The 18,159-nt window shown below is 37.6% G+C and overlaps 2 protein-coding genes across 2 annotated transcripts; both read right to left on the bottom strand.

Annotated features, from left to right (window-relative positions):
• Window positions 1-145: 145 nt before the first annotated feature.
• LOC126602645 (protein DOG1-like 3) lies at window positions 146-1,417 on the bottom strand. Its single transcript, XM_050269562.1, has one exon. It carries the CDS (start codon window positions 998-1,000, stop codon window positions 146-148), a length of 855 nt encoding a protein of 284 aa, XP_050125519.1. The 5' UTR covers window positions 1,001-1,417.
• Window positions 1,418-9,432: 8,015 nt separating this feature from the next.
• LOC126603959 (cyclin-dependent kinase E-1) lies at window positions 9,433-17,698 on the bottom strand. The gene is made up of 16 exons (XM_050270985.1): window positions 17,270-17,698; window positions 16,954-17,064; window positions 16,743-16,846; window positions 16,601-16,643; window positions 16,383-16,481; window positions 14,845-14,914; window positions 14,515-14,609; window positions 14,373-14,406; window positions 14,208-14,292; window positions 13,925-14,002; window positions 12,583-12,630; window positions 12,345-12,377; window positions 12,007-12,112; window positions 10,925-11,131; window positions 10,705-10,828; window positions 9,433-9,879 (listed from the first exon to the last, which is right to left on the bottom strand). Exons 1-15 carry the CDS (start codon window positions 17,561-17,563, stop codon window positions 10,760-10,762), a joined length of 1,476 nt encoding a protein of 491 aa, XP_050126942.1. The 5' UTR covers window positions 17,564-17,698; the 3' UTR covers window positions 9,433-9,879; window positions 10,705-10,759.
• Window positions 17,699-18,159: the final 461 nt, after the last annotated feature.

The following is an 18,159-nucleotide window of genomic DNA, read 5'->3' as shown; positions in this document are numbered from 1 at the left end:
GGAAGACCTCGAGCGTATAGTAGTCTCACTCCAAATTCATAAGCTAGTACACTATTACGCCCGACACGATACTTACGTACTTAGGCCTCGCCTAAAAACTCGTTATTAATTTAGACCGACGGGATCGATGCATGAGATGAAATGATCATGGTTGAGAAGATTGGGCACGGGTGGTGGCGTCTTTCTTTTTTCCCCAGTCATGAAGCCTCAAGTGCAACTCAGCAGCAGCAATCAAGAAATGGACTGCCTGGATTGGAGTCAGAATGTGAGTGATAGCTTTCAGCGTCCTCAGCCGTAGATTATCAGCCCTATGCAGAACCTCCTCCAAACCTTCCTCCTTGGATGCCAGAGCGTATTCCACTCGGGGGTCCTCCTCCGCAACCGGATCATCAACACCGTTACCGGCATCCATCAACTCCGTAATGACGTGGGACAAGCCGACCAAGGAGGAGTCAGCGACGGCCTCCTGCCGTTTGGCCATTTTCTCGCTGATGTCCCTCTCTTCCTTAACAGTCCTCTGCTGCATCTGGTCCACTTGCGTGAGCTGATGTGACGACAAATCCGCCAAGTCACCCTTACTACCACTACTACAAAAGCCTCGGATAAACTCCGCGACTCGAACCTCGAGTTGCAATCCCGACTTTGAGTGGAAGAGATGAAAAGCCATGCTTGGTCTCCAGCCGCCAATCCAAAGGAAGGCGTCCTCGAGGGAGCTCAGCCAAGAAGGCGACAGCATCCCAAGGACGTCTTGCTTAACCCATCTCGACTTGACCTCGTAGTAATGCTCGTAGTGCTTCACCACGCGCTCCACCAGTGTTCCTAAACTTCTACTGCTAGTATTAATAGCAGCAGTGGTTGTAGGATTAGTAGCGGCGGAGGTGGTGTTATTTTTGGCGGCAGTAATGAGGTCGTGGAGGTGCTGGTTTTGTTCAGCAAGCCAGCACTCAAAGAACCTGTGGAAGCTCTCTCGCTCAACTTCTAAAATGTTGGTGTTTGCCATGGTTGTCGACGACGACGACGACGACTACTTCTAACTAATACGATACACACTAGCTAGTGCTTTTATACACACACACACACACACGGACAAAACCCAGATTCCCAGGTTATATCTATTCTTATCATATGATATGAGAAAAGATCGAAGGTGAAGATATTTTAGGATTGGCAAAGGCGGTCTTGTCCTTTTGCTTCAAAGAAAGCCAATAAAGCATAATTCAATTCAGTGCGGCAAAAGATACGCTCAGAGACTCAGATAGCCAGCCATATATGCAAAATGCAATGCACCAGATGCGCTGAAACTGAAACTACCCCCCATTTCCTGTGCGGGCTTTCACAAACAAGAAACAAGTTGAATTAGAACAACGAACTGAACTGACTACTTGCGTTGCGCTCGTAGTACGGCTGCTTGCAAGCGCAACGTGAATTATTACAACGGACTGAACTGATCTTATTTAGCTAAGGTGTGTTTTATAATGATTGTATTTAGTTTTTATGTTGGATTTTTGCTAATTTGGATGAAACCCTAACGATTTCGTTTTGCTGTCAGTTTTGGTTGCTCAATTAATAAATCTGAGATTTGCTACCACCTGTGACGCTGCTGTTACATTTTAGGTACGTTTTCTGTCCTCCTGTTTTTTTCCAGTTTGGAGATGCATTGATAATTGTTGGATTAAAATGGACTTGTATTTTTAGGGAAGAAATGAGATGAGTCGTTGGAATTTTGGAAAACTTTGTCTTTCTGCCCAATTATAAAAGTTTGGGTAAGTTACGTTTAACCTTCTCAGGTTTGGGATCGATTTCAAGTTCATACATTTACTTATCATTTTATTTCAATGTTATACATCCATTAGAAAATTCATCAAGTAAACTGTTACTGTGGCTGTCAAATTTATACCACGTGGCAAAAAAATATTTTATACATTTAAAATATTATAATAATTTACCTTATTAAAAAAAAAAAAAAAACAAACAACCAAACCCACAAACCCATCCCACCGGCGACCCACCACCCTCTCCTCAACTCTCTTCACCTCCCCTCCCATCCAAAAACCCACCGCAACCATCCCACCCCACCCCCACCTCCCCCGTAACCCCCCCCCACCCCACCCCAGAAATAAGTACTCGCAGATCCATTATTGTAAAGAAACATCGAGGAATCAAACCACACGAGGAGTCAGATTGACGTGAATTAGAGAGTTCCGAATAGGAAGGTGAGGATTCTCTGATTGAGCTCCACCATGGCCAGTTAGGTCAACAGAATGGGTCGCCATGGCCTGCAGCAACGACGGGTTTTCTACATCTTTTCGATTCTTCCGTGCCCTGTAGCAACGTCGCGATCGAGTTGCTTTGGGAGGATTGGGTAGTGGGGTGGAAGATTTCTGTGCATCTTGGGCATGAGTTTTGTGCCGCCAATCCAAAGGAAGGCGTCCTCGAGGGAGCTCAGCCAAGAAGGCGACAGCATTCCGAGGACGTCCTGCTTATCCCATCTCGACTAGACCTCGTAGTAATGCTCGTAATGCTTCACCACACGCTCCACCAGTTTTCCTAAACTTGTACTGCTAGTATTAATAGCAGCAGTGGTTGTTGCAGGATTAGTAGCGGCGGTAGTGGTGGCGGTGGTGTTATTTCTTGCGGCGATAGTGAGGTCGTGGAGGTGCTGGTTTTGTTCATCAAGCCAGCACTCAAAGAACCTGTGGAAGCTCTCGCGCTCTGCGTCTAGAATGTTGGCGTTTGCCATGGCTGACTACTACTGCTGCCACTACTGACTAATACGATGCACATTAGCTAGTGCTTATATACAAATGGACAAAGCCCAGATTCCCAGGTCTGGTTTATTATACAAATGGATGAGAGATTTTTCAGTGTGACCGTCACATGAGGTGGTACATCGTATGTTTTTATATAAATAGTGAGATATGTGTGTTAAAAGGTTAATAACTTAAAAATAAAAAAAATTTATCACTTACATAAAAACACGTGGTGTACTAGCTGTGTTTTCTGTCACAACTAAGAATTTCTCCGAAAGGACAAAGTCCAGATTCCCAGGTCTGGTTTATTATACAAATGGACAAAGCTTTAGATTCCCAGGTCTAGTTTATTATACAAATGGACGAGAGATTCTTCAGTGTGATCATTACATGAGGTGATATATCACGTGTTTCTATATAAATAATGAGATATGTGTGTTAAAAAGTTAATAACTTAAAAATTAAAAATTTTCATCACTTACTTAAAACACGTGATATTATCCGTGTTTTCTGTCACAACTAAAAATTTCTCCGATAAAAATTCCCTTGTCTGGTTTATTATACAAATGGACAAAGTCCAGATTCCCAGGTCTGGTTTATTATACAAATGGACAAAGCCCAGAGTCCCAGGTCTGGTTTACTTAATTCATACATACATGCCAAAACAATGAGATGGGAGAAAAAAGAGTTCGGTTGCCTTGCATTAATTACAACTCATCCATATTTCTTGTTTCTTCCCAAATCTGGGATGGGAAGGGTTTATCATTTATCTTTTCATCGTAAACAATATCAAAGTCTCTAAGATTGGTAGCACACGGTGCCCTTCGAGACTTACTCTATCTTCCTTGTAGGTCACTTCGTACGTCTATCCTTGACAAAGCATCATTGTGAAGGTCACTTCACTACTATACACATTGAACCGATGTTGTGCATCAACAAAATCAATTTAAATAGTGAGAAATGTGATTCGAATTTAGGAGCTGGAGTATATAGTGACATGCCAATATAATTGCGCCTGCGTCTGTTGAGATATATGGATTAAATTCCTGAAACAAACAACCAGAAAATGTAAACTAGAGAAAATAAAATCCTTGGTCCTTTGAAAAGGATAGCAACCTACTTACAATTCTTGGTACCATATGAGAAAAGATTGAACTGTCAAACATTAAATGAAGGGAAAGATATTTGTGGATTGGCGGTCTGTCCTTTTGCTTCAAAGAAAGGCAATAAAGAACAATTCAGTTCAGTGCAGCAAACGAGAAGCTCTGAGACTCAGATAGCCAGCCATATATGCAAAATGCAATGCATCAGCATGCGCTGAAACCAAAGTATTAAATATCGATAATATTGAAAATATCGGTAGTCTGAAAAACACGGAAATATCGATAGAAATATCGGCATAATATCGATATTGATAAAAATTACATGGAAACCACGGAAGTTGTAAGAAAAACTTGGAAATTTTTATTGAAACTTTGCAGAATGTTTATTTAGTCAATTATCTATTAGTTTATCACAAAAAATTGGAAGGAAATGCATTGCATGATGGATTTAACATTATCAAGTTGATTATATAGCGAGCTGACAAACATTGTGAGTGTAGAAAATATGTAGTAATTAATGAAAGAAGTTTAAACACACCAATTGGGGCTTATTGCGGCAAGTTTTTTAGATATGACCTCGCATCAAGTCGTCTTTTGTGTTAATTTGTAATCTTAACTGGTTTTGTTGTGTTGTGTCAATTAGTTAAATTAAGCGGTACATCCAATTGGGGCTTATAAACATTTTAATTCTCCTTAAAAATCTAAGGGCATTTAATCAGGATTTTAAGTGATTCTTTAAAGTTTAAGGGGTATTCGATCATGATTTTTAAGAAATTCATACATTCCAAATGTATTCATTTAGAAATTGATTCGAAAAGATTTTTAAAAAGTTGGGAAACTCGAAAAAATTAGAAATATTTCACATAATATTTTAAACATTCTCAAATTGCTCCCTGAAAATTTGAGGGAATTCACTTAAAATTTTACATAAAAGTTTTAAAAATTATTAAACTTCATCAAAATTCCTAAATTTTTAAATCTATTATAATCCTTTAAAATCTGAATGGAGTAAAAAAAAATTCAAATCTAAACCTAATATGAAACAATCACTAAATTACATAGAATTTCTAAACCAAATCTAACAAGGATCAATTACAATTCTAATACGATGTTGTAATTACTTGGAGTTTTTTAGGGCAATATAAGTAGATGATTTGGGGGCCTGAAACTTGCTTAAATCCCTAAATTGCCAATTGAAACGAGAAAGAAGAGAAGACAGAGAGAACGAGTCAACGATCCCTCATCCTCCTCATCGCCATCATCTCCCTCTTCGCAATCTCCGCCCCTGCAAAACCCTCTTCGTTTCCTCCTACTCCTTCTCCCTCCGCCGCCTCCCCTCCTCCTCTTCCTCATCCGGCTTCGTCACCATTGTCACCGAGATCAACCAGATCCTACCCGAGACCCCTTTCTTTCTTCTTCTCTTTCTTTCCTTCTTAGCACTCTCTTCTCTCTCGAAACCCTCTCATCACTCTCACTCTTTCTCCCGTGATTACCCTAGTACACGGCACCCACACCATCGTTCCGTAGACGGCATCACCATCAAAACCTCGTCTTTCTCTCTATTCCTCTTGTCTCTGCAAGATCGACGAAACCCAGAAACCTCCGGCGAGTTTTCTTCATTTTCTCCGGTTAGGTAAGCTTGGGTGTGTGTTATGGAACGAGATCAGGTCGGGGGAAAACTCACCCAACTCCGGCGAACCCGTGACTGTTGAGGAGCTTTCCGAACACCTTCGGCTATTTCACGACGAACCAAGGATATAAACTTACTCCTCTCTCTTTCCTCTTCACGTTGGTAATTAGATCGGAGTCTAAGGTTTGCGTTTGTAATCGGCCGGAGCTGTAGAAGCTCCGGCGTTCTTCTCCGAGTAGCACAGTTCCAAAATATCGCGATAGTTTTGGAAATATCGCGATATTTTGACGAAAACCCGTTGGATACCTATTAAAATATCGGTACCCTGAAAAACCGATAATATCGGCGAAATATCGCCGATATTATCTGCATTTTGTTCCTTGGCCGAAATTGAAATTGAAACTGAAACTACTGGCTAGTTACTGTAGGCACCTTCACAAACAAGAAACAAGTTGATAAGTTGATGTGGTGCATGCATGTTTTCTATTTCCCCGATCTCCAGAGAATCGCTAGACCAGTCGAGCACGTATGTGATTCCGCCCAGGTGCCCTTGTTGAATTGGCTCAAGACAATTGATCCGACCCATACGCAAAAGAAAGATCTATCCACATGCGAGAGAGTTCAAGCAAAGTTTAAGTTGGTGGAATGAATGCATAAATATCTAAGGTTTTTTGTAGAAAGATCTAGAATCTTGTAAAAATGTGTGGTTGTTAAGCATTAGTTAGAAAGTTCTAGCAATGCCAAAGTTGGCAAACCTTGCCTATAAATAGGTGAGGTGCTAAGCTATGTGATGTAACAACCAAGAGAGCAAGTAGTGAGAAGTGAGAGTGCCAAGTGAGAAGTGAGAAGAAGCAACAAAGCTTCTAAGAATATTTGAGTGTTTCCTCTTGTACTAGTTTGTGAGTGAATAAATTTTTTGTGTAATACGTTGAATGTTCTTTCTTTCTCTTGCCTATCAATTCTGTTGCGTTACATTCTTTTTTGTGAGATAAATAACTCCAAAGTAGTCCCAACACCCCTGGGCCTCGGTTTTACGACAAGATTATCTCCAAAGTAGTCCCAACACCCCTGGGCCTCGGTTTTACGACAAGATATAGACGATTAATATATATATATATATATATATAGAGAGAGAGAGAGAGAGAGAGAGAGAGAGAGAGAGAGAGGATCCTCATTTTTTTTTTATAAAAATAGGGATTAATTGTAGGGTCCACACTACATCGAACTTTAACGATTTGAACCGTTTATTTTTCAAGTTGCACCTCATAGATCATCCTTACAAAATATTAGTCAAATAAAAAATGTTTAAGACATCTAATTGAGTTCAAAGAAATTAACGAATACTTTGTTATATAAGAAATAATGAAATTTTATCTTAATAATTAAATGCCCCACACTTAATTTCCATTTAAAAAAAAATGGAAATCCCTTTGCGGGCCTATATATAAAGCCTTTAAGGGGAGGGATCCATTTAAAAAAAAAAATGGGGACATCCTCTTGACCGTTAGATTTGACTTTAATGAAATTATGTGGTTGAGATTATGTGGGCTGTGATTTAATCTCAACCACATAATTTCATTAAAGCCAAATCTAATAGTCAAGAGAGTGTTCCCATTTTGTTAAAAAATTGGGGATCCCTTCCCTTAAAGGGCATGTGTGTGTGTGTGTGTGTGTGTAAAAGGAATTGTTATTGGCACTCCACAAATCTCATTTTGCACTCCAAATTTTTTATAATTAGAAAGAAAAATACACTTATGAGAAGTGTATAATGAGATTTTTGGAATGCTAATAATAGTTATATATATATATATATATATATATATATATATATATATATCAATTACAACTGTGATGCAACTGGATTGCTTATATTATTGCGGAAAGGGATCCTCTTTGGATTCCTTCCACCAAATCCTCCCAATCAACAAATTCGAACTCTTAAAATTTGATCCAACGGTTAAAGTTATTATAACTTTTAAACATATCCTCTGTTTTCAGTCGTTTGATCAAATTTCAAAGATCCAAATTTGTTGATTGAGAGGATTTGGTAGAAGGGATCCGGAGATCCCTTTCCTATTATTGCAATTGTCATCAAATTTAATGGACTGTAAGTTAAGTTTGACCTTTTTTCTATATTCAATGGATTGCATTCCGTGCATTGCCGTATTAGCCACCGAAGGCGCGGAAAATCCACATGCGTTGCCTCGTAGTACGGCTAATTGCAAGCTACAACGGATTGTGCTAACTAGTTGAGTTTGACTTATTATAATAATCAATATAGTTAGTGGCGGAGTCAGAATTCTTTGTGAGTGAGGATCTTTTCATATATATATATATATATAATTTCGAATCATAACATGAGCAATTGAAGTAAGGTTCATAAAACTGAAAGACCAATTAAATTTAATAGAGAAAATCAAAGGAAGTGTCTAATACAATTAAGTGGGAGGTAGAGACCAATATACAGAGTACTAAATTTGAAATTATAGGAAGAAAATACAAAGAAATCTAGTTTGAACAGTTTGACAGAAAATGAGGGCAAGGAGGAGGGTTGTAAAGAATAGTTGATTAGGTTGTCTTAGAAATAATATTAAAGTCCATTTTAAAACCCTATCCTTGAGTTTCACTAAACTACAAAGACAAAACAAACAAAACTATAAGAAAAATATAAGACACGACATCATTCGACTCAACTTCTTCTCGAGAAAAATTCATCTTCTTCCTCATGTCTCACGGTTCTACAATAGCAGGCTTGAGGTTGTTGGAAATTTCTTACATAGTGATTAGGACGGGCTCGAAACCACTCTGGTCCCTTAGTGGCTCCGCCGATGACTACTGTCTGACGTGCTGAAATAGTCTGTATAGTACTATTTGATGCACATATTAGTCGAATTGTACTAATCTATCCATCGAATAATTTTAATTAACATAGTCAAACATTTGTTGCAATGTTAAACTAAAAATCATCTACGTAGAAAATCATTCGATTTGGAGACTGCTTAGTCATCCAAATGAATCAAGGAAATTGACGGTTCCAAGAAAATACTATTTGCTATCATAACAATCGACTTGTTCAACAAATTAATATAGATGACTAAATGGTCTCAAGTTCGAATGTTTTTTTTTTCTTTCCAAAAATGATATTTAGATGATGATAGCAAAGAGAAGGATGTTCCTCCATACTAGGAGCGAGGAAAGCATTATCCTGAGTAGTGTATGTGAAATACAAAGTACCACATCAGAAACCTTGAAAGATTCATAAGAAGTTGAGTTAGTCTCAATATTATCAATTAGTTTTATAGTGGATCTTCAACTTCTTTCATAGTATAGGAACAAGTTGGCCCACAAGTGTTTCACGTCACCCAATTTATCTTATCCATATGTTAGGGTAAAGTCCCACATCAAAGAAGAAGCAGCAAACCTTGCAAGGATTCACAACTCACTTTCCATATTGCGCAATTTTATGATATTAGCAAGTGCATCAGTTTTGTGTGTTCAAGTAGCATTCAGTTACTAAACTTCCATAGCATCCATAGTCCAAAAAAGCTAATAAAGATTTAACATAAGTCGGATCAAAGTACTCGCAAAACTACAGCGCATTCAGCCAGAGCATCATCAAATCAAAAAACTCAAAAAAAATCGAGTGCAATAGATTTAGGCAACTCCGCCGTTGCCTATTTAGATCATCTCCAAAAGACGATTGCATTCACAGTTGTACTTTGTTAGGAGGCACGGCGGGAGAGCGGGACGGATGAGCGAAACCATTGCCGTAGTTGGCGCTGCGAAAAGGGGATTGAGGGCGGGCGGAAGCCGAAAGCCGGAAGTCGGAGGTGCTTAAAAATGGTTACGGCACCAACTACCATTTTCATTTGGATAGGCTGCTGGTGCTGGTGAATCAATTTGAGGTCCGCTGTTCAAACAATCACATGCAACTGCAACCCAATACCTATTTGTGAATTAAAAGTTGACTAATTGAAACATCAATTACAAGAAATATTATACACATACATATGTAACAGAGTGTGAGAGTCCCGGTTAAAAGTTGGTGGGGATCTCATCCAAACAAATGCGTTTCTTTCTATATCCCCTACCATCCTTCCTTCCCCTGTTTTCTCTGTTAGTGAGGAATGGATGCTTAAATACTTAAAGCTCATCGATGCGGCGTTCATACAACTTGTCTAATTACTGTTTTTCCGGCTTAACAACTAATTTTTACAGAAATCGAGTCACAATTTGGAAGTGTGCACGTTGTGACCTACAAGAGCACCAGTTAGACTGCGGTAACTGAAATCTTCGTCCCACTGCACCGACAGCATTCTAAGAATAACCGAATTTCCTCTACAGCATTCCACCTCTGACAGAATAACATGAAATTTTGTGTCCTCAATATTTAGACCTGGAAAAACATGAAATGCATGGATAGGATAAGAAAGATTGAAGGAATTTGAAGATAGAATAAAACAAGTTAGGCTGCAAGTTTCTTCACGAATCAAGCTTGTGCATCAATCTTTTTCACAAAGCATTGTGCACATGATTTAGTATTCTCGATTAAAAGATGGTCAAATAAAACAGGTATATTTAAGGAAGTGGTGATGGGTACAGGTCCATTCGAGCAGATAATGTATGTTATGGGTCAATAAGACCAGCTGGCTAACGGAGCTGGTAGAAAGGTAAGCCTTATACTAATAAATCCAACAGAGCCTCAGATGCAGAGGGAGATCAAAGGTACCAAGAGAATAATTGATAACAAGAGGAGCTTGTGGGGATGAAAAGATGGAACTTGCAGTGTTTTGCCAACGGAAAATGTACGCAAGTATGAGTTCCAGACTTCCAGTTCAAAAATCCCTCAAGACAAAGGTTAAAAAGTATATTTCTTTATCTTTAAAACAACAAAGCCTTATTTTTATGCAACAGTGAGAAGACTAACACAAATGCAATCCAATAAATAAAAATGATACTGATAAGATTATTGGTTATGGGTGATAGATTGTAATAGATTCTCCTCCTTTTAATTTACAGGATTCTGAATTATTTAGGAAAACTAGTGATTCTTGGGACAGGCAGTGGAAGATGAGAGTTTGAAATCTCAACCCCGCGTCAGTAAGACCAGTAGGAAAAGTCAAAGGAGTTTACCTTCTTTTGTTTTTTAATGATGAAGAGATAAAGAACAGTTTTAAAGTACTAGTAGCCTATGAAGCAAAGCACCAATAAAAAAACTAACCTTCATGAATTTCAGATCATCCATGGCAATTAAAGTACAATAGGTGCAATATTCCTCAGAAACGTCTGGATTTCTGCTGTGGAGGGTATCCCGGCATCCCCATTCCATTATCTTTCCTTCTCAACTGTATTTGAAAAATAAAATAAAATATAAAACCAGCATGAATTAAGAGAAAGAATTATTCTAAAGGACAAAACAATCTATACTCATCACAATATACCTGTTGTTGGTGATGGGCCTGTGCTACACCACGCGGGATTGGCAGGCCGCCAGGATTCATTGCACCACCCATCCCTGCTTGAGATGCAAGATTATAAGCAGTCATGCCCTGAGGCTGCATTCTTTGCATGTTAACCATAGGCCTGGGTACAGATCTCCCCACATGAGCACCTGACATGTTTCCAGATACTGCATTTCCAGACGATACCTGGTCCAGATAATTGTACGATGAGCAATGCACACATACCATAGTGAACAAAGATTGAGATGTTAAGACTTCCTACGTTTACTATAAGACTTCCTACGTTTACTATATGCAAACATGTTATTTTCATGCCTTAACACTCTTCTATGTAGGAAATCACTCAAAGATGAACTTGTTCTATGGGATATAAAACAGATAAATAGTTGAATAAATTCTAACGTAAATTAATTCTGTGTCCTCTGATTAACAATTAAAGAGGAGGAAAGCAGATGTGATACAATTATTCATAATGAGTATATCAAGATGGAAACAAAATTAATGTCATTAGTATTGATACACGTCCAACCACATTGATACATCTTACAACAATGGATATGACCAGTTTCACTGAGCAATAAAATTATGATAATCAACCAGGAACTGAAAGAGAAGAAAATGCAAAAAAGGGTGGAAGGGGATTCGAGGTTCTGACAGACGGACCTTGAACTAAACTAAAAGCATCTCCCCTCAACAGTATCATAAAAGATAATGCTTCTTACAAAACTAAACGTGTGGACGATTTCAACTCAGTGAACAATATTTATCTACTAATAGCAACACTATCGTGATTTCCTGTTCTACATCCAACATGTAACACAAATCAAAATTTGTGATTATAATGTTTTCAAGAATGTATTATTTTAAAGTATACGTATAACCCCCGAAACAGTAGAGTACAAAATTGAGTAGTGCTCCATTATGTTTCTTTACTCTGGCTTTCACTGCTATTTCTAAAATTCCAACTAAATTTTGTACAAACCATGGTCAGCACTTCATTTAAACAGCTGCAGCTTTGGAACAGAAGTCTACTCATTTAGTTGTAAAACCATGAAACATACCGGTTGTGAAGGTTGAATGCTAGTTGTCCCTTCAAAATCTGTGGTTGTGTCTACCGGACGAGTAGGATAATTCACTACTTTCTCTCCTTGGGTAGGCACCAAAGCACTGATCATTAATAATATACCTGTCAATATAAGATATATGGGCGCACTATATGCTTACAATAGCATCTAGTATCTCCATTAGAGTCTTTCTTTTTCAAACTTTTAGGTGGTATTCATGAAAAGGTGGTCAACATATTGGAAAATAAAGAGACTCAAAACGGTTGGGCATATCACAAAAGAAAAGGTCCAAGTCAAACAGGGGAAGTAAAAGTTAATGAAGAAGAAAACCTTACTTGCGACCTGGTAGAGGCTCGATACGAAAATACCTGAAAGCAAAAAATATGAATCTTTTTAGAAAGCAATTATATTTTTGGGTAACAATTTTTATTTAAGAATATTAAAATCCCGAATCCTGTAGTAATTAGCTTGTTAAATAATTCATTCACAGGAGATCATGAGGGTGAGGGAAAGGGAAGGATGGAGGAAGAATAATAAGCATAATTTGAGAGATAAAGAAACAAGAAGCTTTACTCATGCTCTAATGCTTGTGCAGCTGTTATACGCTTTCGAGGATCATATCTGCACACAGTTGTTTGGGGAAAGAAACAGACAATTAATTTATCTTCATTAAGAAAAATGTAACGCAAGATCAACTGCAAAACCTTACAAATTACATGCCACTGTAACTAATTACTACAGAAACATATTGTAAGTTATAGTTCAACACTTTTTAAGTCAAACAACTGTTAATTTTATCAAAATTTCGGCACTGTATGATAGACATGAAGAGACAAAAACAAATCAAATAAAAATTTATTTTGAGTCAGAAGCTCCGACCTTCCCGAATCTTGACAAAAAAATTAGTACAAAAATAAGCAAGCACATGGACAAGAAAGGCAACCAATACTAAAAAATGGCGTTTAAATTTGTAGATCCAAATTGACACCTTTAATTGCTTTTCATAATTCATATACAAATTAGCTTGAAATATCTGAATTTACTTGTAGCTTCCGGTTTACAACTTGTGAACAAAAAAGCATGTCCAAACCAGTTCACCACTGATTCACCAATGTGAAAAACCGAACAACAGTTGACCTGGTATCCTCATCTTACATCCATCATCTCCATTATACATCTATAGTTGCTAACAGTTCCTTCAAATGATTTACTAAAGTACAAACTAGCCATCTCATCGAAAAATCCAACTCCAAGTCACCAGCCAAACAATGAAAATACGGGGACTAACATAATCGATCAGCCTCAAACTGTTATATAATTGGTCAGTGAAATCCCAAGGAAGAGAATGTTCCTTTAGTACCCTTCTAATTGTCATTTATCCTGGTACTTGCATGGTAGTAAAGATAATCCAGTCAAGGTCTTAAAATACTTTATATACTGTTGTAATCAGAAGAAACTACTCTCTGGAGAGAGAGAGAACCTTTCTCTGAAACTTGGATGAAAAGATAGGGATTAAGAACCTTACTATAGTCAACAGAAATCATTCATTTTAGGCCTCTAACTATGTTGTGCTCATATCTAATCCTTGAATCTTGAATTATCAACAAATATCTACACTTCTATAGTCAAGAGACCATTTATGTTCAAAGATTTCGTACGACAATACTCTATTAGCAATTAAAAGGGCACTCAATTCATAAATCTTATTAAAACAATTCATGATGTATCATCACTCCAAATTTGTAAGGATAACTTTCTGTACTTTGTAATTAGAATCCTAAAAAATTAGAAAAAAACTAGAAAAATTGGTAAAATGAGAATTACAATGTTTTGGGTATAGTAATGAGTGTCATCCTCTCTATGTGCTCAACAATAACAAAATGAGATTCTTGTAAATTTAAAAGGCACCACTTACTCGAGCATCTTAGATAGGAGGTCATATGCAGGACTTTTTGGAGAGAGGTGAACTACACTATGCAATGCAGTATTATCACTGTCAAAAGCATACAGCAGGAAAAAAGAACTGGTTAGTTTGATCAAGGAAAGGGAGAAAAAAAAATGAAGCCAAACATGGGAGTTACTAGAGAATGACAAATTAGACAAAAATAATTTCTTCAGATTCCTAGCACAAGGTTTATTTTCTTTTTTATATGTTTAACTAAACAAGTTTTACATACATTAGATATGAGAAAGCTTACTATTTATGGCCTTGAATATGTTGCATATCTTGTTGCCAGTGTGGAAGGTTTGCAAGTGCTGGCCACTTTTCTAGTGTCGGATGACCTGATGTGATAATTGTTGACTATAAGGTAGCTCCATGGAACTTATAAAAGATAAATGGCCTAAAAGGTAAAACATATTACCTAAGACCTTGAATATCTTGTCAAGTTGATCAAGCTGCACAAGTGAACGCTATTATTAGAAGATGTGATACAATTACGAAACTTAAAACAGTACTAGTAATAAAAGTGTACAAAAATGTAAATACATTCAACGTTTCACAACCTGAAAAGGATTTGCTATAGCTTTGACTTCTGCGCCTTGAAATAATGGCTTCAAAGTCAAAAGCTCGGCAAAGATGCATCCAACAGCCCACATATCTAAATTTCATATTAAGAAAACATTGTCTTTAAAATTAATCTGCTCATATAATTCAATACACCAGAGAACATAATTACATCAACTAAAAATAAAAATATTCAAACAACAAAGAGGCAAGCCTTTAGAACTATTTTGCATTTAGGTAATCTACCAATGTGCGCTCATGATTGTAATCACATGTTAACCACATGAACTTAATACAAATAGGATAAATAACTTGGTGTAGGAGGATACCAACAGCACTTGTGTAGTGCTTAGCCCCAAGGAGCAACTCCGGCGCACGGTACCAAATGGTTACCACAACCTGCAAGTAATATATCTAACGCGTTAAGAGTCTGAATTATTGTTTCAATGCAAATGGATAAAAGCAATCAATTAGGGGCTGCAAAAAGGTTTAATTACTCAAAACAATAAGAAAAGGGCATTGACCAAGTACAGTAGATGTAACAGGAAAAAGAAGATCCAAAAATTTAAAAGATCTAACAAACCAATAATGGCAAAAAAAAAGGAGAAACAAATTACAGAAAAACATATAATGATAAAAAGATGAACAAACAGATCATCTTCAATTCAACCACTGAATGCTCAGTGACTTTGAAAATCCTTGCAATTCACCCCACTCTCAGGTGCATCACTCTGTCACTAATAATAATTTAAAGGGCAAGGTGTAAGCCTTGTGGCATTTAGGCGTAAGCCTTCAGAATCAATCATTTTAATTAATAAAAATAATCTGTAAGTATTTATGTATAAGTTTTAAATATGATATAGATACCCTCGCTGTATTCTACTGTTACACTTTTGTTCAACTCTTCTCATAGAAAGAATAAAATTACAAGATTACGCATCTTGCTTTATAATATTAGTAGTCTTTCTATTTTGATATTCGGGTCTCAAAAGTTTAGTTATGAATCACACAGAAATTTTTTCATAACTAAAATTATCTTCAAGTGGAAGTGTGCTGCACACATACATAACATTACTTTGCTGGTTGCTACATGGGACCACATCTTTTCATTCTTATACTAAAACACCACAAGCCCAAGACCAGAAAACCCAAAATGAAGCACAGTGATTCAACAAAGGAAGACCCCCAACTGCACGACGATACAGTTTCACTTATTTCTTCCCCCTGGGGGGGGATGAGGGGGATTTCATCTCTTCTTTCAGCCAACATTGCGCCACCTCATGGAAGATGGTATGCACCTCTCGCCGACTTGTCACCAAGGCATGCATTTTTCCTGGCTTTCGCTAAGGACAGTACACCTAAGGTGATTTTCTGTACCTCACTCAACCCACACCTCAAGGCGAGTTTGTAGAGAGTGGTAACTAATATAATCATATTGAGATAACCCAATTATTGCCCCAACCAAAGCAGCCTTTTATGGAAACTAAAAGCTCACTCACATACGTTTTTCTATCCCACTTTATCACATATAATGAATACATACAGGATCATACTTCCACAGCAAGTGAATGCCAACCTTTAAAAAATTCCAATTGGAATAGAAATTGCTTTCCTTGTGGAAGTTATGGTTGTTGTGAAGATATGAATGCATTACTGCCAATGGTAACGAACAGGAGTGTTTCTTAAACCAAAACAAAAACAAACAAACAAATGAAGAAAAGGAGAATAAAAAGGGAATAAAAGGGGATGCTGATACATAAACCACTAAAAACCAAAAGTTTAATACACTTAGGGAATCTATAAACTATAATTCATGGTACTCCAGACATTGACAATGCAGTTATGTGATACAAACACGTCTCCTTACCCCATTGTCAGACAACGACTTCAAAGGAGCCTGATATATTCTTGCAAGTCCAAAATCCGCAATTTTCACAACTCCTTGTTCCTCTCCATCGCCCATAACCTATGAACAAAAAATCGAGTAAACATAGCAAAAATTTATGATTGTTCACCCTTTGTAAGCAACACAAAGTCAAACAAAGTTGCATCAAGAAGAGAATGGAAAGGTTATGCAAATCATACCAAGATATTAGATGGCTTTAAATCGCGATGAATGATCCAATTACTGCAAGGAAGGTGGCACACAAGTAGTCAAACAATAATGTAGATACAGCAACAGAACGAAACATCAGCAGCGGCAAATGTCAAACAAACAAAGCCATACCTATGGAGATAATTGAGTCCATTGAGCAGCTGCCAGAGCAATGTCTTAATAGTGTAATGATTGATAGGTTGATTAACTTTGTCTCTGTGATGTCTAATGATTTCCTGTGAAGCAAATGTACGCAACCCACCACATTTTCTTCAATCAGCGGAACTCGAGAATCCCATTTCAAATGAACGAAAGAAGAAAGGAGAAAACATCAGATACTCACATAAAGGTCATGTTCTGCGTAATCGAAAGCCAGATAGAGGGACATGTCTGTGTGATTGATGTGAACATTCACAAGCTTCACCACATTCTCGTGCGATATTTCCCGCAGCAACTGAACAATCCAAAAACATCACCATTTTTCAAATTGATTTTCTTTTAAAAGTAATATTCATGGGAAACCAGGAAAATTAGGAAAGGAAAAAACTCTCTATCATTTTTCTTAATGTTTGAACAAGATTCCCAAACGAAATTTCGAACGTTAGGGTCTGCAATTCAAAAGTAAATAAATTGAAGGGAAAAATAGGGAAGAAGAAGACCATGATTTCGCGGATGGCGGTGGGGGAGACGCCATCGCCGTCCTTGGACTGCTTGAATTTCTTGATGGCGATGGATTTTCCGCGGTTGGAAGGAGACTTGGTCCTCACAAGGAACACCAGGCCGTACGTGCCCTCCCCGATCTTCCCTATGAGATCGTACTGTTGCAGCCACTCCGGCTTGTTACTATAACCACCGCTGTGGTTGTGGTTGTGGCCGTGGCCATGGCTGTGGTTGTTGTGGTGGTTGTGATTGTTGTTATGGTCTCTGTTGCCGCTTGCGCTGCCGTCACCCATGCTGGGTTGGACTTCCACTGCCACTCCACCTGTATCTGTACGTGCTGTAGTAGCGAAGATAGGCAAATATCTCTTTCTGTGCTCTCTACCTCCTTCCCCCTCCCGGCCGCCCCCCCTTTACAAATTCTTATTATTATTTGGGATTTGATCTAATTTTTCCGGTCTTTGATTTCCTTCCAATGTTTTCGGCGGGACCCACAGCTTTAGTCTTTTCTTCGATTTTCTTCCACTCTTTTTTTTTTCATTAATTGTACTTTCAATATGCCAGTCAGTGCTACATTTTGGTGGTATTCTTTTTTACTTAGAAGTGAGAGATCTCATATTTGAATCTTATGAATGGCGAATTCGATACCAAATTAAATTGCTCATTATGTGAATTTGCCGAACTCTTCATCATCTTAAGGTAAAAATATCGATGCACTAAAAAAAAACTTTCAATATATTAAAAAACTAGAGGTCTCAAGTTTGAATCTCGTGAATGACGAATTTGATACCAAATTAAACTACCTATTGTGTGCCTTTGTCGAACTCTCTCTTCATTTAATGTAAAAATATCGATGTACTAAAAAAAAAACTTCCAATATATTAAAAAACTA

This window comes from Malus sylvestris, chromosome 15 (assembly GCF_916048215.2).
Source record: "Malus sylvestris chromosome 15, drMalSylv7.2, whole genome shotgun sequence".
NCBI lineage: Eukaryota > Viridiplantae > Streptophyta > Magnoliopsida > Rosales > Rosaceae > Malus > Malus sylvestris.
The sequence above is the reverse complement of the archived record's forward strand: the minus strand, read 5'-3'. Positions and strand labels throughout refer to the sequence as shown.